Here is a 26,546-nt window from a genome sequence, read left to right on the forward strand (position 1 = left end):
TGTTGGGGTCAGAGGCCCTTTGGGGATTAGCAGGGAGGAGATAGCGCCCCCCCCCCCATGCATTTGGCTTTGGTTTGGAGCAAGCCCCGTTCACAAGGTGAATTCTGATTTTTTGAACACGTTCCCACAGGGGCTGACAAAAGGGGGAACGCAATCGTGACTTGGGGCTGGGCGGGGGGAGGGAAAATGAAAGCGGCTGGGGGCCCTGGAGCGGATCCCCAGTTCCTCTGGCTGCAAGCGATTGCCAGCACCACACGACTCTGCAGAGGGCTTTCGGAAGGAGCAGGATGTGTGCCGATCGGAACGTCGTCCTCCCCCCCCCCCCCCGCCTCCAGAATTGGGCCCCCTGGCCGAGGAGGGAGGGGAGGAGGGTGGAGCTGGGCGGGGCTTAGTAAGCTCTTCTGAGTCAGGAGCGGAGCTAGCCCAGCAGTGCAGTTGCAGTTGCAGAGGGAGGGCGAAGCGAGGCAGGGAGAGAAAGAGAGCGCTGGGCTGTGGCTCTTGCCTGACGTTCACGAGCGAGCGACAGCAAAGTGCAGCCAGACTCTCCGCCAAGAAAGGAGAGCGAGCGAGCCAGATCAGCACAGGAGGGAGCAGAGCAGACTAGGAGGAGCAGCTCTCCCTGTGCGCTGGGATTTGCTATTGGTATTAATTATTATTTTTACCCACTCATTAATTTATTCCCCCCGCCCCCACTCTTACCGGCTTGGATTTTCCCTCCACTCCCCGGCCACTTTGGATTTTGAAAGCGGTGGAAAGAAGGAAAGGGATCCAATCCCCACCCCGCGATCCCTCCCAGTTGCAGGGAGAACCGAAGCGGGCCGAGCCAGGGATCCAAAGCGGGGATCAGCCCCCCTCCCCTGAAAGGAAACTCCAGCTTGGGAGCAGCCGCAGGAAACCAACCCGAAGACTGGAAAATGCATTGAAAACTTTCGGGCAAACTTTTTTTGTGTGCGCGCGCGTGGGTTTTTCTTACCTCTCCGAGGGGAAATCTGTTACAAATCGGTGCCGTTTGGAGCTTGGATTGTCCCTCCGGGGGTCGGATCGGAACCGGGCCGGACGGAGGAGGCTGAGCTTTGTGCAGGAAACGAGAGAGAGGGGGAGAGAGAGAGAGAGAGGAAAAAAAAAAGCGGGGAGAGTGTCTGTTTCTTTGGCGGTTAGAGAGCCGGGCTCATGGAGGGGTGAAACCCGAGACTGAAGAGTTCCCCCTGGCCGCAAGCTTTGCAGAAATCACCCAGGAGAGCGGCTCCAGGAGAGGGAGGACGAGGGCACGGAGGGGTAGAGAGAAAGGGAAGGAGACAGGCGGCCAGAGAGAGACACAGCAAAAGCTCACCAAGCCACCCCCCTCCCCCGACCTGCTCCAGGAATCATGAACTTTCTGCTCACTTGGATCCACTGGGGGCTGGCGGCGCTGCTCTATCTCCACAACGCCAAGGTAAGGGGGGGTGGGTGGGGGGCTTTGTGTGTGTGTAGGGGGCGCCTTCCCCCTGCCCGGCGTGGTCTTTCCCCCCGCCTGCGGCTGCCACCGACCGTGCCTCGAGGCTGGGAACTCAGGGATGCCCGTGGCAGAGCGAGCACCCCTCGCCTGCCCCGCGCCCAGGCTAGGTGTATGGAATTCACGTGTGCAGCTGTCTCTGCGTGCGTGTGCAAGGGCACGAGTGTGTGCAGTGCCGTGTGTCTCCTGCAGAAGTGTCCCCAGACGCCGCACGCCCTCAGACACAGAGACAGGCAGGCATCCGATGAAGTGAGCTGTAGCTCAGGAGAGCTTATGCTCAAATAAATTTGTTAGTCTCCAAGGTGCCACAAGTACTCCTGTTCCTTTTTTAGAGAAAGGTGTGTGAGCTACAGTGAACACACACATGCACTTTGAGTGTAGTGGCCATCAGGCACCCTTGTACTTGCGGGGAGAGGTCCGGGATTTTATGAGTTCCTGAAGGAGTCCCGGTTCCCACTCGCTGCTCAGCCCGTGCCCACTCTCCTCTTCCTCCTGGGAATGGGACGGATCTGTTGCCTGTGGAGTTTCGTAGAAGTTGGGAGCTTTATTTGAAATTCACAGGCGGACATGATCCCCGTGCTTGGCCCCGTCATCCCTCCCCGGGCATGTAAGCGGCACGCTGACTTCTTGCATCAGCTTCTGGAAGCACCGTGCCTGGGCTGTAAGCCTCGTCCTCTGTCTCTTGACATTGCAAAAGGCTGTTTTGCCCTATTTGTCTTTAGTTAGATCTCTCGGGCATGTTACTGCCCGGCGCTCCGAGAACACCTCGCTGCTGGAAAAACAAATAGAGATCAAAGGGGACAGAATGGATTCTGTATTTCATCCAGACTGATTTGCAAAATAGATGTTCCCGCTGAGATTTCAGAACTCCGATTTCCCCCTTCTCTCCCTACTTTTACCCCAGCCTCCATGGCATTCCCAAGGATCAGAAATCGGTTTGGCCTCCTTAAAAAAATACACCTCTTTGTACAAACCCTGTCTCTTTTTAAGGGAGCCAAGTGGGATGTGTTGCCAAGTTTTTAAACGGGTTAGATTGAGCGTCCAGGTGATATGGTATAGGTTGGCTAGGTAGGCATATATTATAATTGGAGGGATAAGAAGAAGTTAGTTCTCTTCTACCATTTGTCTTCAGGAATTTGGGGAGGCCATCACTGAGGGCCAGGCCCTCCAGTGTGAGAATAAATACCATTTGTAAACTAACCTGCTGTTCACATTGTTTGCTCAGCACTGACACTAGAAGGTAACTCCTCAATTAGAAGCCATTTCAGATGTAACTGAAGTCTGGCAGGCATCACATGCTTTGTTGCTAGCCTGTTATAGTGCCACTTTCTAGGTGACAGCAGCAGATTAGCCTGCACTTGATAGGAAACCAGGCTTCCCTCCTATTGGAGAGTGTCATGTGCTAAGTTATGGTGATATCACTGTCCTGTCCTTGCCTAGTCTCATGTTAAGGTGGTTTAAAAAAAACAAAATCAAAAAAACTTTGAGACCGACAGATCAGACAGAACCCAAGTCTGGCCATTTTCAGAACACAGTGCAAAAAGCCTTCCGCAAAAGTCTCTCCTCACCAGAGGAGAATAATGACAAGGAAAGAAAGAGACAGAGGGGAAAGGTAGGAACAAATAAGGAGGAATAACAGAGTGGCAGGGAAGAGGCATCCCTGCCTCACAGAGTGTTGTGAGGATTAAGGCATTAAAGATTGTGAGATGCTCCTGCGATAGTACAGATATGGGAGCCAGATAAGTGCCTAGACAGACAGACCGCCAGGTTCCTGCAGACAGATGTGAGTTCTGCCCTTATTTGTATGTCGGTCGCCTACATACTACGGTGGTGGGAACATTAGAAATACTGGTGCTAGACAGATCTCACGTAGGCAGCATTGCGATGACCGTGGGCCTGGCATAAAGCATGACTCTGTGTCAGGACCCGAGGTTCGCGCTTTGATGATAATATTTTATCTCCACTGTTTATCAGGCAGTGGTGCTGAATAAACTTATCTACCTAGCCAGGCATGCTGGGGAGAATTAAATAAAGCCTTGGCCCCGGCTGCCAGGAAAAGCAAGGTACAGGTAATGCAGTGCTGCTTTAATAAATGCAGAGAAGAGGGGCTGGTATTCCAGTGCTGCTTTAGTAAAGGCAGAGTTATAATTACTCATTCTTGAGGCTGTTAGTAATATTATCACGACTTGCAGGGAGGCTGGGACAGTGGGAAATTGTGAGTTGGTGGCTTGGGATGGGTGGTGCTGCTGCAGGTGTCCTGCTCTACTTGCGGGGAGTATCCTTTGTAATGATGGGGGTGGGGGGGGGAGAGAATGCAGTTAGAATACCACCCTCCTCAAATGTTAACCAGCCCTGGCCCTGCCACCCTGTCCCCACTGCTCTCAGGGTCAGGTGTGGCCAGTGGGTTTGGGGAGAGGGTACACTGACTTCCCCACAGCCCCTTTTCCCTTGAAAACAGGGAAGCACAGACCGGCCCCATCATTTCTTTGTTCGATGGGTTTGATTCTAAACTGCAGCCTCCTAGGAGTGACCCCAGGGAGAGAATATCCTGGGAGCCCGAGCTCTTCCCTTCCTGCCGTGGAATGTGGAGAGACTTGGGTACACCAGCTGTATTGCCATAGGGGTCCGGCAGTGATCAGACACTGAGGGAGGGAGGGAAAGAGAGCCTGTGACTAGACTGTTAATGATCTCACACTGACCAGGCTCCTGCTTTTGGTGTGTCTATGAGCCAGGCCACACTGGAAACACCAGGAGAACTAACTTCCCCAGCCCCTTCCACGCTGAGTAGACGGGCCACAGTGGGTCACCTTCCCCAAAGCTGCTTTTCGCTCTTGCTCTGAGAACAAACTAACAGGAGCAGGTCTTGGGAGCAAAAAGGGGGATTCTGCACTGCCATCCCAGTGGATCTCTAATTCTTGGACAAACCCAGATTCTCTTGCCCCATTCTGCTCTGTCTCAGAGGTCCCCATGCTGTCTGCCGGCAGCTTGCAGGATTACTGACCTCTCTCTGCATGTACAATGGGGAAAGGTTGCAGTAAAGCCTCCCCCTTGCGTAGAAACCTCTGAGAAGAATTTCTAGCGCCTAAGACTGAAAGTGCCTTAACTCCGGTCCCAGAGTCCCTCCCAAAGTGGCTGGATTGTTTGTTCCAGCCCCAAACAGTTACAAAGCTCTTTTAATGAGCCTGCAGAGATTAGGGGGAGGGGAAGGAAGAGAAAGGGTTGTGGTGGGGGGAACGATTGAATTAACCTTTTCTCTTCCTCAAGAGAATAACTTGCTTCGCATTAGAACTGGATCCCTCAGCAAAGCAGACAGGAGACAGAGAAGGTGCAGATACAGACAGGGTGAGTCAGGAGCTGACTCTGTGTTGGGGAGTGTTTCTCTGATTTCAGACCACAAGTTCTCAACAACCTGCAAATAGCACAGGGCACAAAAGAAGCTTCTTCTTATACAACCCCTACCCCAAGGCGATATACCTGCCACTAACTCAGGGACTGCATCCATGCCACAGAAAAACATGGAAAGCAATCATATTACGGAAGTGATGAGTAGTTCCAAAAGCTAGTAGAGGAGAGAGAGCCCAGGCAGCATGACCTTCAGGCTCCCACCGAAGGGCACTGGGCCTTGTTGTCCCCTGAAGGGCTCTTCTGATTTTGTTTTCCAGTTGCCCCTTCTGTGATACATAGCCGCCTGGTCTAATGTGAGGCAAGCTGCCTTCCATCCAAGCAATGCTGCCTCAACAGACAGTCTCCATGGGTAGCAGTGATTGGAAAGGGAAAAGGAGTGAGAGAAATACGTGAGAGTGGAGCAGGGCCTCTAGGGAGACATTGTATTATTAATAATTCCAGAAGCCCTCCTAGATCCAAAGGCAAGGAGTGGAGGGCCTGCTGTGGAATCACCTTCTTTCCGGGCCAGTTGGTAGTCAGGAGTGGCATGTGGGGTTGATTTCAGGCAGGCACAGCAATCCAGTTCAGGTGAATTCCCAGACTGTTGTATGACTTTTAACATGCTTGCAGACTTCGTTAGCTAGCAGTTTGCACACGCGCTTCCACACCTTGATCACAGTAAAATCACGGGTTAGAGTTTGGTTACTTCCTAGAATGGGTAGAATAGCTGCTGCTCCAGGTGCTGGTTGTGGGATGGTGGGTTCTGCTGAAGAACGAGCTGTGGGCTGTGTTGCAGGTGAGGAGTGAAAATGTGCTGCTTACACCTGTTTCCTGACACCTGCCAGTGACATGGGGGGCATGTGGCAGGGGAGGCCAGTGGCCCCAGAAAGCGAGGAGGCACAGCTGAGCTGTAAAGGTGTTTCCAAGGCAGTTCTCAGTAGCGGCCAATGGTCATGCTCTGCCTGACTCCAAGCCCTACCCTAACAGTACTTTTGTGCCTTGTAGATTGAACAGACTGATCTGGCTGGTGATTTCCTTTCTTCGCTAGGGCACAGCTGATGCTTTTCTGTCCCTTTTGGCCCTTGGTCTTCAGGCATGGGCTGGTTCTGGAGGGCTGCTGCAGCCTCTGCCTCCTCCATTTTGTTTGTGCTGTTGCAGTGACCTTCACCCTTCAGGAATGACAGTGTTCCTGGGAGTCCTCTTTTAAAGCTGATATCACAGCCCTAACGCCGAGCGAGGGCAGATAGCTTCTCTTTCCCAGTGGGGAATAGACCCTTAACTGGGTGACTGAAGGCTGGATTTGCATATTATACCTAGGGCCAGGAGCTTATGTGCTTCAATGGCGTTGGGAGGCAGATCAGCAGAACCTTAGCTAGAGGGAACTATACACAGGCCCTAGGGAATAATTGGCAGAGGGGCTTCTTCTCCTGCTTTGGAAGCTCCATCTCCTCCCTCCTCTTAAAGCTGATGGTGCTAGGTTGTGTGTGGGTCTGTGTGGAAGCATATAGGTAGCTGATCTATTTGGCAGGCCTGACATTGTCCTGGGCTGGCTGGCTCCAGTCCCGTACCTGGCCATTTGTGAGATGACAGTGATTATTTTTTTTAAAAGCCTAATAAGATCAGTGATAAATAATATATTGCGTTTCTATACCACCACTCATCCCAAAGCACTTTAATACAGCTCCACTGAAATGCAGCTGTCTCTGGAGTGGAGGACATGTAGATGGCAGCACATTGCACAAATAGTGAGTGAGTGGGTGTTTTTGGTCAAGGACAGCAGGGTGAAGTCTGCCTTATGAAAATGCCATCAGAGTTATAATGCTCATACGGAGCAGACAGGAGCTGGGTTTTTAAGGTCTCACCTGAAATGTAAAACGGTTTTCTAATAAAACACTGTAATGCTTTCTCTCCATCTCTCCCTCTGGTTGGGGGGCAGGTTAGTTAATTCCATTAGTGCCTGTGTCAGCTACTCAGAAGTGTCTCTTGTCACTACAAAAACAGCAGGAGGGGGTTTTTTTTGGTTAGGAAAGTGTGACAGAGGGAGCTCAGGGGCCTAGTCTTCGTTCTGTAGCACAGAGGCTCTGGCCCAGATCTGTGGCCCCACTGTGCTGTGGTGCGCAATGTCCTTCATGCCAGGGGGAGTGGGAGTGCGCAAGGGTAGTTTTGGGCAGTTACTATGTGAGGGAGTGATGTAACAGTTAATCACTCTGGCAGAAAGCCAAATATCGACACCCAACCATCGCCACCACTCAGCGGCAAACATGGTAAGAGCAGAGATGACCTTTCAAACCATGAGACTTTTCTCACCCTCCTTCCCCCCGCCACATAATGCCAGCTCAAATGATTTACCTTTATAACAGAGACTAATTTAGGAGCGAGAGGGGAGGTAGAAAAAATAGGGCTGTTGTCCCTTTAAAAGCAGTACCCAATCCGTCTGCACTTGCTAGCCTGCTTTGTAACCTAGGCCCCTTTTTGAAATACCTTCCACTAACTTTCCTTGGAACATGAACGTGGACAAATCTCCTAGCGTATTTGTCATGTCAGCGTTAGAAGGTCACCAATGTTGTTTTTCTCCCCCGCCCAGATTCCCGCTCTGTTTTTTGACCTTAATAATTCGAAATGCCTTTGAGCAGTTAATTTCTCTGTGTTCTTTTTTAAAGTGATGTTGCACTAAACCAGATCCCCACCCACTCCACTCCCAAGTGCCCTCTCTGGCTCTCTCACGCACACACACGCTGGGGTGAATTGCCTTTGCCTGGATGCTGTGTCTCTGCCCCCCCCCACTCCTTTTTAAGCCCAGGCCCAAGGTGTTATTTTTATTTCATTTTCTTCTGCTCTGGAGGAAAGAGAAGACAAAGGTTTCTCTGTGCTTGTCTTGCGGTCACATGGGGTGGGGGAAGGGGGGGAACACTTCCCCTCAAAGCCGGCAAAAGCCTTTACTAATAACTTCTCTCCGCATGCAACACTTCTCCCTGTAAGGTTGTAACAGGGAAGTCAGACATGCTCCTTTGTGGCGGCTTTATTTTCCGAGGGGAGAAGAGGGTTGGGATGGAACTAGGGGGGCTGGAATGCATCCAAAGGCTACACTAATGCTCCGAAACACTGTTGCTTCCAGTGGCATTGTTACCGCAGCATTCTGGAGCTGGAGGGTAGAACCCTGGGAAGCGGCTCAGCTCCCTAACCGCCCCTGGGGACAGGATAATTACTTTGGGTTTTGACTAATTTTCTATTATCTTTGCAGTTGTCGCAGGCCGCTCCGACCCTTGGGGATGGGGAGAGGAAACCCAATGAAGGTAAGCGGCTTGCCTCTTTCTTCTCAACAGCTACAGGGCTTACAAGCAATTAGGAAGAGCAGAAGCTCTGGGAGGTGGGGAATGGGGTGCTTTGGGGGAGACATTGAGCCAAGCTGCTGGGAAGATCCTGAGGACCAATACTGCCACCTTCTGGAAAGCAGGAGCAAAGTGTGCATATGGGGGCGGGGGGGAGGAGAGAATAGGACTTGAAATGTGAGACACCAGATTTAACCCTTTTGTGGCTTCATACTAGTCAGAACTGCTCTTTAATTTGGAAAGCCCTTTTGCGAAACAGGTGGGCCTGTCTGAAGAGCAGACTTTTCCCTTCCTTCATCTTTTCTGGAGACATAGAGGGACACTGGCTGTATCAGTCCAATGGAACATATTGCAGAGATCCTTATGAACCCGTTGCAAATTTCCCAGAATGCCCCCCCCCCCAAAAAAAAACCCCCAAAAACACAATTTACCAAAAGCTGAGTGGCTATGAATAGTTCCCTAATGTCACAGGAAGGAGTTTGTCATCTTTGCTGCCTGTCTCCCTCTTCTCTTTCCCATGCGCACTCATTGTGCCCTGCTCAGTGATAAGATCTGATCATCAGACAAAGGACCAATCAGCACCTGGATCTTCCTGAGCCAGTAAGATAGCTCATCTTAAAAAAAAAGAAGAAGAAGAAGCCAGGGCTAATTTTCCAGACTCTCAGCCAGATCTCTTGGAAGGAGGAGAGGGTTGCACTATGTAGTGACAAACCTAAAACACATTCCCTTTTGCTCTGTTTGAGCTAGCAGGCCTAGAGAGTGTATTAATGGTACCATAGCCCAGTTAATTCAATTGGGTTCATTGCTGGCAGTCTAGTACCTGTGGAGGTACTAGATAAAAGGAAGTGAGACCTTGGTGCTTCTCAAGTCATTGCTATCTCCGATAACTCCAGCTGCTCGAAGACTATAATGGGTAGTAAATCAGGTGTTTGGACAAGGGCTGAATAAATCTGGGTATAGACTAGAACTGCAGTAGGCACCAAGCTATCAGATGGCAAGCTTTGGTAGCCCACTTCTGACTTGTGGGACCCCTTATATTTTAATGGCTCAGCTTTCTCTCTGTAGTTCTTGATTCAGACTGGGGATTACAGCGCTGTGGACTTTGGAGCAGTAGGGTGAGGTGACCTTCTGTGCCACATCTCAGACAGGGTTACCATTCTCTTCCACCTTCATGCTGGAGAAAGCCACTGTCACGCTGGCAATGGTCATCCACGGCCCTAGTTTGTCTTTATTCTCATCTTGATTGGCATGGCCTGGCAGGTTGTGACCCTTGGTGTTATTCCCACAGAAGGGCAGCAGGGGGCTCTAGCAGTGCACCTAGGGACTGAACCCCTCCCTGCCACACTCAGTTTCAATTTCAATAACTTTATTGGCATGACAAGCCATAGGAGAGTTGCCAGAGATTTCCTGCAGGCTGGATTTGTTACAAGGTGTCCATTTTGCATTGTCATCCATTTCTGGTTTGCTGGCAGACTGCCCCGTGAACAGTGAAAGGCTCATTGACTTCAGAGGAAGCAGGATTGAGCCCACTGCAAGGCTCATTTTCGTATCCAGACCCTCTGCTAGTAGTAGAAATGAGTGGCAGCTAATACCCTGGTCTGTGCCCCGTTTGTGCTCCCATCCATTTTACTGGTGAGAGGAGGAGTTCAACGGTGCCTGTTGTCCTGGAGGGTTCTTACTTTCCACCCACTCCTGGTTCCACATCAGAAGAATGGTGATGGGAAGGGAAGAGAGATTGGTCTATTGATTGGAGCAGGGGGACTAGGAATCAGGACTCATAGGTTCTATTCCTAGTTCTGTGATGCAAATATGTCTATGGTTAGCTCAGGGTACTAGAAATCATGAGTCGTGTGTTATCTTCCTAGCTCTGCTTCTGATTTGCTCTGACACCTTGGGAAGTCAGTTCCCATTCCTTTCCCCTTGCTCCCCTCCCTGTGCCTCTGTTTCCCCCTCTGTGCAATGGGGTGATAATACTCAGCTACTCTACAAGGGGAGTCATACAGCTTCATACTTCATAAAGGTCCTGGGACGAAAGGTCATTTTGTTTCTTTGGCTTCTTCACTGACCCACCCACTTCAGCCAGGATTACATCTGGGGACCTGATCCAATTTGGGGACTATCTGTAATGGTAGACCTAGCCCCCCTGCTGCTCCGCTATCCTTCCACATGATTTTGTGGCACAGGCCGTTGTAGAGAAGCCAGACAAACACTCTTTGTTTGCTCCACGAGAAAAGATTTTTCTGGTATAAATAAAGGAAGCCACCAGCTCTTGTGGCTGCGCTTTTTATTTTTAAAAGAACAGTATGTATATATAGCTGCTCAGCCAGCGATGGGCACAGCAGTGAACCAATCACAGACCCATTCTGTGAGCACCACCCTCTTTTTAGCATGTTTCTCTCCACCACTCTGCTCCAAATTTGGGCTTGATCCTGCTAAGTATTGAGCACCTTAAACTCAAATAAATCAATGCCTCTAGCGAGATCAGCCCCTTTGTGGGCAGGATATTCTGATTTAAATTTGGGTACAGATTCCCCTCCCCCTCTTCAGAAGCTGACACATGCTCCTGAAAATAATCTTTCATATTCAAACACAAAAAACAGCAGCAAGTAAAGGCTGCGGCTTCTATTGGAGATTTCTTCTGGGAACATTCTGGCTTTGGCAGCACCCTGAATCCCCAGCACTATGGTCAGGGCACTGCTGAACGTGTAAGGACTGGAGACTTTACAAATGAAACAAAAGACTCTGCAAAGGAAACTACACATGCAGTTTTGAAACCAAACTATAGACCACAGTCACTGGCATGATCCAGCTGCTTGGTGCTGTTCTGGCAAAGCAGTGTATTTGGAGTCCACCAATAAACCTGGCCTTAGAAATGGAATCGCCTTCCTTATGTTGCTAATAACCCCTTAGGTTATAAAAAAAACAAATGAATTTTTAAAAACCAAGTGTATTTTTTCACCATTTATGCTGTTGGTTTTCCCTTCTGACACACTCAGTTTGGACAATGGAAGCAGGCTGGTCAGTTTCACTTTAGTTTCCAGTCAGTTTCAGTTTCTGCCTGTCCTGACTAGACTAGCACATGCAATAGTGTTTGGTTGGCACATGTAGCCAATCCCTCCCCCACCCCCCCCACCCCCGCACGGATCCATCCGCATTTTTATCCTGGACTTATTTGTATTGCAACAGTTCCCAGATCCTTAACGCTCGGAGGGTGTGAATAATCAGCAGTGCGCCTCCATGCCTGTCTCTGGGCCTGCGTAATTTCCCAGGGGCTAAATTGTTTAAACCTACTGTATAGAGGTAGTCTCTTTTTAAGGTTAAGGTCACCCTGAAAGGGAACAAGAAGAAGGAAGTGACAGAGACAAGAGAGGGAAGGAGATGAGAGGCAGGCTTGCCAAGGAGAGGGGGAATGACTCTTCTGGAGGAAGAATGCTAGCAACCGGTCCCTGTCTTGCCGGTCACATTTCCCTTCCCTGAGCCACTTTCCCTTTTAATAGGCGCTTGTGCTCTCTGACACGTTCAATTCCTAAACAGATACTCCTCCCACTCACACCCGCTGCCAGCAGTACTGTGACACTCTCAGCTCTGCATGACCTAGAATTAACTTTCAACAATTAACTGTGGGCCCTGAGCTCCGAGCCCTGCAGCTTTTATATTTTTGTGGCAAAATAACCTTTATGCTAGTTTGTCACAGGTTCAGGCCACTCCAGAAATGCTTAGTAGAGACCATTTTTTCCATGATGCAAGCAGTTTGTGCTTATCACATGGGGTTATCGACCTCACCATTACAGGACTGTGTGCATACAGTGCAGGCGTATCATTCTAATGGAGAGAGCAGCACAGGCCAGCCACTGTCTTCCTATGCATACACTCTCCCTCTGCTCTTTGAAACTTCCTCTCTAGAACGCATGCTGGACTATAGGGTGCCGTGCATTTGCCATCCGCAGAACAGGGCTTTGTACGTGTATTCATCTATCATCTCTTTAAATCTCTCCAGTCCTTGACCAAGCGATGAGATCAATCTTTGGCACCCGATAGGGGAGCACTGGGAAACACTTGTGAAATCAGAGAGGGTCCCAGCACCTGATGTTTAGTTCGCTTGGGTACTGAGAGTGAAAGGGAGGAAGTAAAGGCAGATCTGCACCACACTCCACCTCATTCTGGTATGTGGCCCAGTTATTATCCTGGATACTGAGAGGTGACTTTGATTCCTCCACTCCATGGCTGACCCTGGATTTCCTGGACTGAGAAACTGTGGCACTGGTGAGCGGTTCCGGGGAATTAGGGACTGACACTCTGGCAAATGTCGTTAACAGGCAGTGTAGTGCTGCAGAAGGTGGCATATTGGAACGGGTGCTCTGGATCTGACAGGCACGCTCTGGGTGGGTGGGCAGGAGGGTAGACTGGGGGAGGGACAGCACGGAGGAGTGGGAATGCACTTTTAATGATTCAAACTCATTCTCCTTCACCCCAAGGGAGCTTCTGTTCCCAAAGATCGTCAGGGGTGGAGTCTGTCCCCTCTGTTCTGACCTTTTGGGAGTCACTTCCCACGTTAGCTTATGGCATTCCCAGTGTCCATTGGATGAGAATTTGACACTTTGAACGGGGTGAAAGATAAATCCTACCAATGACTCACCCCTACCCAAAACCATCTGTTTCAGCGTCAGGTGCTTTTTGGCTGAGCTAAGGCATTTAGTGGCAGGGCGTCCGATGGAGTGTGTCAGATAACAGGGGAGGCAGGTAGAGGAGGCATCGGGGCCAGGTGATTTAGATCAGCCTAGACAGTTATCTTCCCACTTCCACCCTTCCGCTGCTACTCAGAAGCAGCGTCTAATTCAGGCAAGAGCCCCTACGGAGTCAACAGGATATCTGGGAAGCTAATTTGCACCAGGGCCCCCTCAGCTTGGTGGGGTGAAGATGAGGGACTCTGTACTGCAGAGGCAGATCAGGGCAGCATGGGCCCCAGCAAAGGGCAGAGGGATCAGTAATTGCAACTGCTTGTCTCATTTTAAGGGGAAGGTGTGAGTGTTCCCAGGCCGAGCTGCTGTTAATTCATTCCCTCTCTCTCTCTCTCTCTCTCCTTCCCTCGCTCCCGCCTCATAGTTATCAAGTTCCTGGAGGTCTATGAGCGCAGCTTCTGCAGGACAATTGAGACCCTGGTGGACATTTTCCAGGAGTACCCTGATGAGGTGGAGTACATCTTCAAGCCGTCCTGCGTACCCCTGCTGAGGTGTGCGGGCTGCTGTGGTGACGAGGGCCTAGAATGTGTCCCCGTGGAGGTGCACAACGTCACCATGGAGGTGAGGGCATGGCTGGAGAATGGGGGTAGCGGAGGGGAGGACGCCTCCTGTCCTTGGGCATCCCCTGAGTCACTGTAACTTGCTCGCTCTGAGGCAGCCGAGGAGGAGAAGCCTTGTCTGGGAGGGAGGCCTCTAAAAAGAAGGCAGATGGGCCTCCCCTGGAGTCTTGGGGAGGGGAAAGGGGGGTGGTCAGTCTCGCTTCTAGCCAAAGGCTGGTGTGATGAGACATTGCTTCGGGGGTCTGATCTCCCATGGCCGCACCAAGCAGATTTAACAGGAGTTGCTTCCATTTAAGGTTAAGGGGAGAATCCATTTTCTGGGTCAGTGGAGTTAACTTGCTAGCCACAGACAGAGAAGCTGCATTATAAAGGGAGCGCTTCGAATGACTTCCTGGTGTGATCTCAGAGGCCGGGTAGGGAATCTTCCCAGCCCCTTGTGCCACATTAACTCTTGCTTTGGTATTTGTATCAGGCAGCACTTGCTCCTAAGGCGGCTGCGTGTAGTGTGAAAGAGGATGCCCTCTCTGATCTCTCTCCCCTGGAGAGCGTGTCAGGCCAGCCTTTACCCGCGGAGCTGGGGATTTGGGCCGTTAGCGCCAATGGCCCAGCAGGGGTGGGAAGGGGCTCTAAGAAATGCTGCTGCTGCAGTGTCAAGTGGAAAAGTCTCTGTGCCTTTCTCGCTTTTGTTCTGAAGCTGCTGAATTTAGTGCTCAGGAAGGTCAGAGGCTGGCTGTGTGGGCGAAGGCCAGGCGTACCGGCGGGAAGCTCTCTGTGAAAGCATTCCCCATATCGATTAGCCACTGCAGCTCCGCACTGGCCGGGTTCCTGCCTCTCCCCCCCACAGCAATGCTGATGCCCTGAGCCTGACCAGCACTACCTCTGCTCTTCCAATCCTGGGCTCCCCATACACAGCTCCTCACTCCTGACCTGCAGCCTTCCCCCACCCCCGTTCCAGCCCTGGGCCCCTCAAGCAGAGACTGTAAATATTGCAGTGGCTTTGTGGTATGGACAAGAGACCACATGGGACTATGTTGACACCAAACACACTCATTATACTCATGACCTGAGCCAAATTTGACGTTGTGTGTTGAGAACCTTGCAGTATTATTTATATTGGTGCAGCAGCTCAGGCTCCAATCGGGATCGATGACCTGTTATGCTGGGTGCTGTAAATAGGGACGCATGTTTCTTCCTGCCCCTTCACACTGGACTCACCATAGCTGACCGATGTGCACATGCATTGAGGGCAGGAGCACATCAGCAGATCTCTGCCGGAAGCACCAGTACTAGCGTCCCAGCTGGGTTCTGGGCTCAGATACCACCGTGATGAGTGCAGTATAAATGGGGGGTCAGATCCGTGGCTTAAGTAACTTTGCTGGAGCTGCACTGATTGACACCAGCTCAAGAGCTGGCCCTACAGGGATGATTCTAGTGCTGAGTACAGGAATCCTGGCTCTGCAGCATTGAATGGTTCACGTCTTGCTACGCAGTGGCTTTTATTCTGAGTGAGCAGCCTGGGTGGAGTGGGCGACTCAGGGGATCAAGAGTTTGCTCCCAGGGCCTTACACCTGGAAGGCACCAGTTTGAATCCAGGATGGGGCAGGAGCTCAGAAATCGGCTGTGGCATCTTGGTTTAAATGCCTCTCGTGTTGGTAGGGACTGAAGTTTGTCTCCAGTTGAGGGCGGTTTTGTGGCTGCTGTGAAATCGGCTGTTTTCTTGTCGGTCTTAGAGGGGCCTGGTACTGACGAAGCAAGTGTCGGCCTTTAGAAGTGTCACTAGGGGGGGAAGTCTATGGACAGGGCAGCATGGGGGAAGCTTGCACAGCTGCCCTTGCTCCTGTACCAGCATCCAGGGCTGTCACTCTGCACTTTTCACCAGCACCAGCTCCAGCTCCACTTCACATCTGAAAAAATAAAGCCCTAGGCTGAGCTTGGTGCTGCTTCCTGCCAGGCAAGCAAAGGGCTCCACTGACCAGGGGGATGCGCCTGGAAGCACCACTAGGAGCTCTGGTGCCCTCCTCAGAGAGACAGCGGGGGGGCTGGGAATGTTTCTTCTGTCTGTGCTTCTTGGCAGAGATGCCGATCAGCCCCGACTGGCCCATGATTGTGACTCTCTGTGTCTTTCCTTCCAGATAATGAGAATTAAACCCCATCAGAGTCAGCACATAGTGCACATGAGCTTCTTACAGCACAGTAAATGTGAATGCAGGTGAGGATGGAGCCACGCTGGGGATCTCCAGAGCACCAGCTGCCCTCAGAATGCACCTGCCCACGGGGAGCTGGCCTTTCCTTTTTTACTGGCATTGGGGGTTAGGGACCCTGGCCTGGGGCTGCAGGTCTGCTCCAAGCTGGTTTGCAGAGGGGCAGCTGGGCTGGGGAGGAAAGGGTCCTTCGCTAAAGATGTCACCACCTTTCTAGAGACTGCTGGGGGACTGGAGGAGAGTACGGGGGAGGGCCGATGATAGCCCATGTCCCGTGGAGTCCCGTGGCTGCCAATGGGTTGCAAATGGAGGACAAACCCCTCCAGGGAGGCCGCTCAGCCAGTCGGGATAGATGGGGCCTATGTGCCGAGGGCACAGTGGTGGGACTGCTGTCCTTGGGGGGATAAGGCGGGGCTGGGATGGTGAAGGGGAGGACAGTACAGTAAGGGCTTGCCACTGGCTCCCTTCTAAGCCAGCATTTGTTCTCTCTTGCCCCGCAGACCAAAGAAAGACGTCAAAGCTAAACAAGAAAAGTAAGTGACGAGCCTTTTCCTCCTTTTTCTTTTGGTGGTTGGCTGGTGGTTTATTTCCCCCTCTTTGCTCCTTTGACAGCAGGAGATGCTCAGATTTAGGCATTGTTTCTTTAATAAACAAGTGGTGCTGTTAGGGGGTTGTACCCTGAATCCATTCCAGGAGGGCACAGAAATCCAGTTGTGGTGGTTCTTCCTTCTTATTCTAGACTGCAGGAGTCTGCTCCCTGCCTGACCCCACATGACAGTGGCTCCCTGACACATTACATAGAGCATCAGAGAAATCCTGGAATGGAGTTAAGTGCCAATCAGGAATGGATTCTGGTGCAGCACCCGGGTGTTGCTGTGGTCACTGGCAATCGCTGCCTTTCTTTTTCCCGCTGTTTTGGTGAGAGCTTGCTGGCTTCTTTCGCATCAGCTTGCATAGAGACTTTTTCAGCAGCCAGACTATCCATCTCAGCTTTGGTTCCTGGCAGAGCCTCTCTCTCTCTGAACAAGAGCCGCGCTTGGCCTCAGGAAGAGATTGCACTCGAGGCCTGGTGGAGGGAAGGCGAACACTATATGGGGTTGGACACTGCTCATTGAGAGGCGGGTGGGAGAAGGAAAGGAGCCACTTTAGCTCGCCTAGCAGCATGTGGGAATGTTCCTGGCAGAGGCTTTAGCGAGAGGTAGAATCTCGGTCAAACTTGTGGATTTGCTGGGGTGGCACGGAAGGGGTCAGGATAGAACCTTTCCAAAAACGGTCACAAAAATTACCGTGACGCCATCTGCTCTCAGCGACGATAACAGACAGGGAGGAATGAACGATCCTGCGCTCACCCAGCACAAATCAATACATAAAGAGGAAGGTGCGACCCCTCCCTGGGAGCGGGAGAGCTGGACTGCACGTGGCTGGGGTAGCGGCTCTGCACAGTGCCAGCGAGGGAAGTGATGGAGCTGGGGCTTGGGGAGATGAGGCAGAAAGAGAGAGAAAGAGAGAGAACACCATCCTGGTCAGCTGTGCAGCCAGAGTTGCTTCCCTCCTTCCCTGGAGTTCGCCTCATGGTTCCATCAGGCCGACGTTCCCGAGGTTCCTTCTCTCTGGACTAGCGTGTGCAGTGGTGGTTCAGTCCGAGTGACTTTGTGCTTTGAAGGTGTGAGAGAGCTGGGGCCGTGTGAGCGCTGGTGCCGTAGGGGGTGGGCGAAGCAGCCGGCCTGCTCCCCTCTGTTTGTGCAGCGTTCCCTCTCCGCTAACCTGACCCGCAGCACCTCCCCTTCTCTATGCCATTCCTGCACGCTAGCGACAGTTTGGTTTGGATCGGACTGAAGTCTCTGTTGTGCTTGGTGCTTCCATCCCTCCCCCCACCCCCCGAGTACATTTGTCCTTAATGTCTCTCTGTAGTCTGCAAGGCATGGAAATCTCCCCCAAAGGACATTTCCCACCCCCACCCCACGACTCTCCTTGTGTTCCTGGGACGCTCTCTTTGCTCGCAGCTAGGAGAGAGTTTGGAAGGAAATGAACACTCAGTTGCTGGTGCCAGCAAACAGGCTTGAACAGGGCCCAAGAAACGCCCTGCCAGTTACCCTCAGGGTCCTCCCGCCCCCTCTCCTCGCCCTTCTCCACCCAGCCAAGGTGGACTGAGCTGGGGAAGGGAGGAAGGAGGCAGAGCTGGGGAGGAGGAGGGCTTCGGTGCAAGGACTCACTCGACTGACAAACCCTGGGACTTTGTCTGCTGTCTCTGTGTCACGCGTGTCCTTTGCACTGGTGCTAGTGCAGCTGGAGGGGTAGAGCAGGCTGTCCCCCTGCTCTGCCATCGGCAGCCCGATCGGTGCCGGCTCCTCCCAGACCCGCCTGCCAACCACAAGCGATGGATGGATTTGGAAGAAGAAGGTGTAAAATGAGTCAGTCTCTTGGCTCCGTCCGCTCCTCTCTTGGGCAGCGCCAGGTGGAATGGGGAGGGGGAGGTTTGGAAACTGCTTGGCTGGCAAAGAGAGGTCTGTTTCCCCTCCCAGGTGTCAGAACTAGGGTAGGCCTCTTCCTCCTTCATGCAGAGCCGGTAGGAAGCTGCCAGTGGGTGGGAGCCCTGGAGCTCCCAGCCATGGGCTGACAGTCAGGAGCCAGCCAGCAGCAAGGATGAGCAAGTGAGTGACTCAGGTTCTGACTCCTCCTGCCCCGCTGCTCACCTGCCTGCAGGAATCACTCACTCGATCTGCCCATGCAGCCGCCGCAGCAAAGGGAAACAGGTTGGGTGCCCGACGTGCTTAGTGCTGCAGGGTCCTGCCCCGCAAGTAAGCAGGCTACTGCCTATGCCAGGCTGCCCCTGGCTGCCATGAGGGCAGTGGGTGCGGGGCGAAGGGCTGGGAGAGCTTTGACCAAACACTTCCAACTCGTTACCCTTCAGTAGCGAGGCTCGCATGGCAAAGCTTTAACACAGGGCCCCTTCCCTCAGGGAAACCCCCCTGCCCTCACGGGGCAGCTTCCGCACCCTGTCCCAGCACGTATTAACCCTGGCCCGGCTGGTCACCGCGGTGGAATTCTCTGCCGCACCGACGTTCCCTTTGGAATACTGGCGATGCATCCGGCCCGTGGGGCGGTGCTGGTGTTGCAGCCTGCCCTGCACATCTGGGCATGTCTGGACCCAGCGCTTTAGTTTATCAAGGAGGAGGGGAGTTGCTCTGTTCTGGTTTCTTCTCGTCAGTCAGTGACGGACGCTCTGTTGCCGGCCCTCCCAGGCCACACTTACTGAGTCTCTCTGCGCCCCTCCCCCGCCCAGAAAGCCCTCCTACCCTTGATGCTGGGTCTGGTCCAGGCTGCCTTTGATTTGAAGGGCTCTCTGCCCCTGTGGTTGTGGTGGGGAGCGTGAGAAAGCCAGTGCGAATGGTGTGATGAGCACATCATCCCAGAGACCAGTTCTCCGGCCCTGCCCTGGGTGTTTCCCCCTCCCACCAATGGACACACATGGCTGTATTTTTTCCTTTCGGTTTTCTTCCGTTCTCTCTCTCTCTCTCTCTCTCTCTTTCTCTTTCTCTTTTCTGGTTTTTTTTTTTTTTTTTTTTTGGTTTTTCTTCCAGAAAATCAAAGCGAGGAATGGGGAAGGGGCAAAAGAGAAAGCGCAAGAAAAGCCGGTACAAACCGCTCAGCTTGTACGTTTGTGTCATGTGCTCGTAGACTCTGTCCCAAGCCAATCAGCCCGCTTGCAGCACACTCAAAATCTCCCCCCTCCCCTCCGAATCACTGGTTGGCTCCTAGTCCTGCGGGGCAGCACTGGTGGTGGCACTGGGCAGGGGTAGCACAGCTCAGGGCAGGTGGCTTTTGCTTGCTTGGCACCTCCTCTCTTCGAGCAGCTGTGGTCGTTTCCGAGGGCACAGGAACGTGGTGGCTGGGCGGGCTCGTTGCACTGTAATCACTCCTTGTAATGCGCCTGTGTGATCCCCCCTTCCCATCTTGGCTTCTGTCCTCTGCCAGTCCCTGCGGCAAGGCGGGCGACAGGAGACTGGCCTCAGCTCTGCATGCGTGTGTGCATGTGGGTGTGTGTCTGATGAAAACACAAGCCTAGGGGAGTAGTGGAAGGCTGGGTAACTTAGGGGGGCTCTCTGCATCTGCTGGATTTGGTGGCTTCTCTCTCTCTCTTGCTCTCTCTCTCTCACTCTGATTCACACAATTCTGCATTGTAAATTCACACCCTTTCTCTTGATAGTCTCTCAGGTGGCAGGTCTGGAGTGGGCTGGGGGCTTAAAGAATGAATTAAATCCCCCAGTCCCCAAGGAAGGACAAGACAAAACTCGACTGTAGCAGCAAGGGGCAGGGGTCTTCTCTCCCCTCACTGCACAGTTGAGCCCTGCCTGCCTCTCCAGGGGAGGAGAGACCACAGGGGTTTAACCGACTAGCTGCTGGCCTCTTTGTAGCGTGGACATTCCATTTCAGGGGCCGTTGCTAACACAGCCGTGGTCAGGGAGGTTCTCTCACCTCCCTGTCCCCCGTGCGGATTGGACCCAATGCGGGATTGGTGAATACCGTGCTGAGAGCCTGTTTTCTGTCTCTTTACACTAACGCAAGTGGGTGTTGTCGCAACTAGGTTCCGGGCCTGTCGGAGCGCTGCCGTGCGAATCCGTCAGCCAGCGACGCTCCAATGGGGCCGTGTGGGAGCCGCGGGGAGGGGGCAGGGGATTGCTTGGATGTGTAGGGTGTTGCATGTGTATTTTCTTCCTGCTGAAGCGCTGTAGCTTAGACTTCTTTCCTTTTGCCTTTTTGCAGTCACTGTGAGCCTTGCTCAGAGAGGAGAAAGCACTTGTTTGTACAAGATCCCCAGACCTGTAAATGTTCCTGCAAATTCACAGACTCACGTTGCAAGTCGAGGCAGCTTGAGTTAAACGAGCGCACTTGCAGGTTTGTGTCCTGAAGGATGAAAGAGAAACACCCAAAGAGAGAGAAAGAGAGAGAGAGGGAGCTTGCTTCCTGCTGGCTTCTGGCACCAATGCTCTGTGGTCGCTCCTTTCCTCTGTACTAAGGGCCAGGGATCAGAGGGACACCTTGCAATGGAAAGGGGACAGCGTTTACCGTTTGTCACAGGCCTGCTGTGAGCTTCGAATGCGCTGGCAGGGATCGGATGGGATGCTCCCAAAGACGGGGCGTTTGGGGCCAGCGTACCCACTAGCAGGACATCCTGGTGGATTTTGTGTTGCTGTGTTAAGCAGAGAATGAGCCTGTAACCCCACATACGTCCCAGTGTACATACTGCCCATTGGTTGGTTTAGGGAAGGCACATGGCTCCTCTTTCGCACTTTGATTAGACTCCCCCTTTTGCATAGACAATGTATCCCTCGGTATATTTGGAGGGTGACTCTTTCACACCCCTCTGGAGAGACTGGAAACATTCCAGGAAGTCCTCCCTTCCCCTGAGCCCTCCCCCATGCACCCCTAGAGCCGGCAGTTCTCCTGACCCTCATGCTCCTAAATGCCAGGGAGAGAACTCTTGGCCTGTGGTGTGCATACAGCTCCCTACATGCCCTAACAATGAGATGAGAGCATGTGAGGCTGTGCCACGAGACATGGTGTGTCTGTGGGTGTGTCTGTCTATAGTGTACACAAGGCAGGGTCGCTGTTTCTGGCTGCATGTATGATAGGACTACAGAGAGACAGTGTGGTCTGGGTCCATCCAGCTGTCTATGCTGCGTGCGTGTCTTCAGCCTACTTACCTCTTCTCTGTCAGTCATAGCTATAGCTGGAGACAGACCTGCATAGAAACTGGGGGCTAGATCCTCAGCTGGTGCAAATCAGTGTTGCCTCATTGACTTCAATGGAGCGATGCTGATTGACACCAGCTGAGGATCCTGCTGGTGTGTGTGAGAGAATCTCTGTATAGATGTGTAAAAGGAACTGCTAAGGACCAGCCTGTGGCTGTAAACTCCAGCCTCGATTCACAAAGATTCAGTTCCCATAAGAGGGTGTCAGGCTGTTTCTGTTGGGGGTGAAGAGGGCAAGCGGCTATGAAAACGAGGGTCCTGTGTGGCTAGCGGCTGGAAGCTGAGGCATCTTGTCCCCTGCCTGGTGGTAGTTTTGTGGTTGACCAGCATCCGTGTATTACAGCCATCCCTGGGAGTGAGGTGCTTACACCCCGAAACCATCGTGCCATCCTGCTTTGTGCCAAACCCCGGGAAGCCCAGGCTTCTGGTGCTGCCAGGGCTTGTGAATGCAGAGGAAATTTTTTTTTGTGGGGGGAGGTGTAACCTGAGCGGGAGAGTGACTGGTGCTATGGGCAGAGCTGAGCCAGCCCTTCTTGAGTTACAGAGAGTGAGACCAGACAGCTCCCTGCCCTTGACCTTTATCTCCCACCACCTCCCTCCCCCTCCCAGGAGCAGCTGGAAATCATCCCCTCAGAATTCAAGGGTGGGAAATATTCCCAAGTGAAAAAAACAAAACAAAAAACCCTTCCTGGCTCGAGGGATTATTAGTCTTTCTTGCCAAGCCCTCCCTGTGGTGGGGTGAGTGGCATGGTTAGAGGTTTCCAGAGCCAGTGCATTGGCCGAGAGCGCAGGATGGAGCCATGGGAGCGGGTGATTTAGCTGTTTCCGGATTTAAAGCTGGTTAAGCTGAAGTTCCTCCCTCTCTCCCCGCTGGAGTTTCTGAAGTTGGGCCCTACGGGGCAGGGCCAGCTCTCGTTTCTCCTGCTGCTTCCACAAGTGGCTGCCGCTGTTCTCTGGCACTAACCGCTGCTCGCAGCAGCTAGTGGAATGAGACGCGCTTTCCTTTCATCTTCTTGCCTGCATGAGACTGTTTTGGCTGCACTGCTTCCAACGGGAACCACAGGCGAAGTTGGGAGCTGGGCTGTGGGGAGTGTCTCTGCATGGGTCGGCCAGTCTCTGTGCACATGAGTTGGTGTGGAAGTGTGAGAAGGGGCAGATGGGAAGCAGGGTGGGTTTGAAGGCTGAGGAGGGAGAAGGTGCTTTTCAGCTGTAATTCTGTTCCTAACTCACCCCCAACCTAAGAACCCAGGGGACTGTGATTCGGCTGGGTTGATATTCTCAGTGATTTTCTCCCTCTTCTAATACGGGATGAATCACTACCTGGGTCCCTGCGGTGCCTTTGGCTTATCCCCGCAGAGCCGCAGTGCGGTCTTGAATTTGTCACTGCCCTCCCTGCCACACAAATGTAACCTCTTTTCTCCCTCTCCTGCCCAGCAGATGTGAAAAGCCGAGACGGTGAGCAGCGGAGAAGAAGGGGGGAGCAGCCCTGTTTCTGGAGCTTGATTTCTCGCCTGGATGGGAAAAGAAAGAAAGAAAAAAACAAAAACCCTAATCCAAATGCACCCTAAAATGAAGGATCGGTAGAGCACAGCACTTTCAGTACGGACGATGGACTCCGGAAGGAACATTCCCCGAGGCACCCGCCGCACAGGATTCACCTTTGGGTTTTGACCTGTTTTATTTTATTTTTTTTTTCTTTTCATGCTGCTAAATAACAGAGCCAGGAAGACTATAGGGGTGTATTTTATGGGATTTCCATACAGACGTATATGTAGGTATAAATATATATATACATACATACATACATCTATATATGTATATATATTTTAACCACATCTGTATGTGTGTGTGTGCGTGTGTGTGTGTACGTACACACACTGAATTTTTTTAACATTGCTAATGTTATTGGTGTCTTCACTGGATATACTCGACTGCTGTGGACACAAGCGGGCTACTTGGGGCATAAGAAACAAGCTGAGACGGGACTTTAACGAAAGCGCTGGGTGTAGCCTTCTTAACTCTGACTGACTCGTGCGGCTGCCGCTGTTTCTCTGTTGCGTGGGCTGTTCCACAAAGCCCCTTCTCTTCCCTTGTGCCGAGGAGGAGAAGAGCCAGAGAGGAGGGGCAGGGGATTCCAAAGAGCGGTGCCTTGGGGTTTTATGGGTCAAAGGTCAAGGAAACGGATTGGCACGCTGGGCCCTCTACGTGGTTGAGGATTCTTTTCCCCCTCCTTCCCTCCAACCTTCGCCCCTACTCGTCTCACGACCTGCCTTGCTGGGACACGGGATGTCAGTGTACGTTTTGCGTTGATTTGACTTGCTGTAGGAACTCTGCCGAGGGTAGAGCCTGGCCTTAAGGATGGTGGGCAGCTGACGCACGAACCGTTCCCCTTGAGGAAGTATCCCAAGAAACTAGATTTCTCACCCTGGTGGCTGCAAAACGACAGATGGGCCTGCAGGGCGCTGAAGCAAGATTGGGGAACCGTGCATAGCCAGACAGCACGGTCTGCTCTCCTCATGCACGGTGCTGCCACTGAAGAGCGTCCAAGATGCAGATGGAACATTTCTGGAAAGGGATATTAATCAAAAGTATATACACAGTAGGGGTGTGTGTGTGTGTGTGTGTGTGTGTACGTGCGCGTGTGTCTGTATATCTAATTATCTGTACTTATATATATACAGCAAAGATTTTCAAAAGCGCCTAGTGATTTGGGGTGCTTTCATTTTTTGGGTGCTTCATCTGAGGCCTGATTTTTCACCTCTTCTCAAAACACCAGGCCTCTTTAAGGAGGCTCACGTTGGGTACCCATCACCTCAAATCACTAGTCTCTTTTGAAATCTTGGCCATCTCTCTCTATATCTGTAATATGCACCAGTATGCACACACACACACACACACACACCCCCGCACACCAATGAGTGTTTGTATGTCTATGTGGATATATATAATCCAGTTCTGTGATTAAAAAAACAATAATCAAAAGGATACTTGGTTTGTGTTAGAATGCTGCCAGCCACCACCTGCAATTGAACTTTCAACGCCTAATAATGTACCAAATGAAAGCGTCCCAAGAGACAAGGCGGTCTAAAAACAGACTCCCCACAAGTGACTACTAACCACTAGGAATTCCCCAGCCCGCTGATGGCTTTCAGGAGGAGGAAAACACGCGGGTGTGCCTGCATCCATCATGTATATAGTCACGCTGCGTCGTGCTCAAGACAGAAGCTTCTGAGGCGGGAAGAGAAAGTGTTTTATATACTTATTTAATATCCCTTTTTAAATTAGAAATTAAACATAATTTAATTAAAGAGTAGGGATTTTTCAGTATTTCTTGTTAATATTTAATTTCAACTATTTATAAACCATACCTCCTTTTTTTTTTTAACTGATTGTGTATAAGTTTAACCCTTCTATGCCCCAACCCATCTCCCCAATTGTTGGCAGACTCAGTAGCATGTTCTAGGTAGTTATTTAATTGAGTTTCTCTAACAGACACCCCTACACATTCCTATTGAGACAAGGGTTAGATATACATCTACATACTATATATATATTTGGCTGTGTGTGTGTGTATATATATATATATATGTCTATGTATATGTGTGATTCGGATTAAATAGACGCTACGATTTTTTTTATATATGTAAAAAAAAAAAAAAAAAGGAACAATAGAAAATTCTACATCCTGAATTTCTCCTTTTTTAATTTTAATATTTGTTATCATTTTATTTATTGGTGCTACTGTTTATCTGTAATAATTGCGGGGAAAAAGATATTAACAATACATATTGTGTCTAGTGAATTTTTTCAAGATATTCCGTAGTACATATTTATTTTTAAACAAACCAACACAAAAGTACAGATATATCTTAAAAAACAGCTACAACGATGACAAACAAACTTTTTTTTGTATTAAAGAATTTAATTCTGATCTTGATTTTCTTTGGCTTCTCCTTCTGCTTTGCATCCTATTGTTCTTCCAGTGTGTAAACAGACCCTCTCATGTTGCCTCGAGGTGAGAGAGCCCCTGGGATTCAATGGTTGGATTCTGTGATTTTGTTCCCAGCTTTAAGAGGAGACTGTTGTCTGGTGGGTTTGAGCAAAGGAGACTAGGGGTCAAGACTCTTGGATTCTCTTCCGGGCTCTGGTAGAGGAGTGTTGTCTAAATGGTTAGAGCACAGGACTGGGAGTCAGGACACCAGCAGTCTACTTCTAACTCTGTTACTAGTATCAGGATTGAAGCCCCATTGTACTGGTGGAGTAGAAACACAGAGGCAGATGTGATCCTAATGGTCCTCAATGAACTTACTATTTAAGAAGATGAGGAGAGAGGGAGACGATCATTGTGCACATTTTAATAAACGTTTTATTGTATTACATCAACACAACACTATCAGCAATGGCTCAGCCAAGCCATGGTCGTCATGTTCTGGCACCTCTCAGTGTCTCACTTTACCCCTTTGTAAAATGGGAGAATGATACTGACACACCTTTGGTATCCACCGATTAAAAGCACTTAGCACATGCCAAGTAATGTGCTAAACCACCAGCGTCCTTTTTCCATTCTTCCTCAGCCATGGAGGTGGGCGTATCAGATGGACTTAATCCTCTGGTTGTCCTGGAGGTGAGTGTATTGGATGTGGGTTGTCACCCATGAGTGTGGGTATATTTGACATGACATGTTAGCACTGAGGGTATTAACAGAGCTCACTGAACATAAATCGTGCTGCAGATGGGGGAGGGGAAGGGGAGCAAATATTTTAGAAGGCTGCACTGATTTCATTCACAAGTATCTTGTACGTCCAGCAATGGGGTGGATGCTCCCATATGTGTAAGATGCAGAGACTGCCCGCCTGGCTACCAAGAAGGTGCCCTCTGCCATGCTTCCACGCTGCTTCTAGGGGCACTTCAGAAAGTGAAATCTCAGCATGAAGGAACCCAACTGGCTTTCTCCAAGAAGAAGAACCAAAGCCCTCCTCAGGGAAGCTGCATGACAAACCCAGACTATTACCCACTCTGCTCTTCATTAGCCATTGGCTGTGTGCGGGTCCTGGTGAGGAGGGAAATGGGAACGTGCCCCTAATGTTA

General features: G+C 51.3%; 1 protein-coding gene across 4 annotated transcripts; it reads left to right on the top strand.

Moving 5' to 3' along the window:
- The first annotated feature begins 404 nt into the window (after positions 1-404).
- VEGFA (vascular endothelial growth factor A) lies at positions 405-25,389 on the top strand. Of its 4 annotated transcripts, none has more exons than XM_027833822.2 (8): positions 415-1,432; positions 8,118-8,169; positions 13,309-13,505; positions 15,637-15,713; positions 16,206-16,238; positions 19,287-19,358; positions 20,470-20,601; positions 22,896-25,389. In XM_027833822.2, the coding sequence occupies exons 1-8, from the start codon at positions 1,367-1,369 to the stop codon at positions 22,915-22,917; spliced, it is 651 nt and encodes a 216-aa protein (XP_027689623.1). In that variant the 5' UTR covers positions 415-1,366; the 3' UTR covers positions 22,918-25,389. The 4 variants fall into 4 exon arrangements, with proteins under 4 accessions (XP_027689627.1, XP_027689623.1, XP_027689625.1 ...); XM_027833824.3 differs by having other exon boundaries at positions 19,287-19,340; XM_027833825.3 differs by lacking the exon at positions 19,287-19,358.
- Positions 25,390-26,546: the final 1,157 nt, after the last annotated feature.

This window comes from Chelonia mydas, chromosome 3 (genome assembly GCF_015237465.2).
Source record: "Chelonia mydas isolate rCheMyd1 chromosome 3, rCheMyd1.pri.v2, whole genome shotgun sequence".
In the NCBI taxonomy this organism is placed as follows: Eukaryota; Metazoa; Chordata; order Testudines; family Cheloniidae; genus Chelonia; species Chelonia mydas.

What these genes read in the sequence shown, in the direction of transcription:
- VEGFA (XM_027833822.2), top strand. Translation starts at nt 1,367, where the DNA reads ATGAACTTTCTGCTCACTTGGATCCACTGGGGGCTGGCGGCGCTGCTC. An exon ending in GGAGAGGAAACCCAATGAAG is followed by an intron (nt 8,170 to 13,308) that starts GTAAGCGGCTTG and finishes CCCGCCTCATAG; the next exon opens with TTATCAAGTTCCTGGAGGTC. An exon ending in TTAAACGAGCGCACTTGCAG is followed by an intron (nt 20,602 to 22,895) that starts GTTTGTGTCCTG and finishes CCTGCCCAGCAG; the next exon opens with ATGTGAAAAGCCGAGACGGT.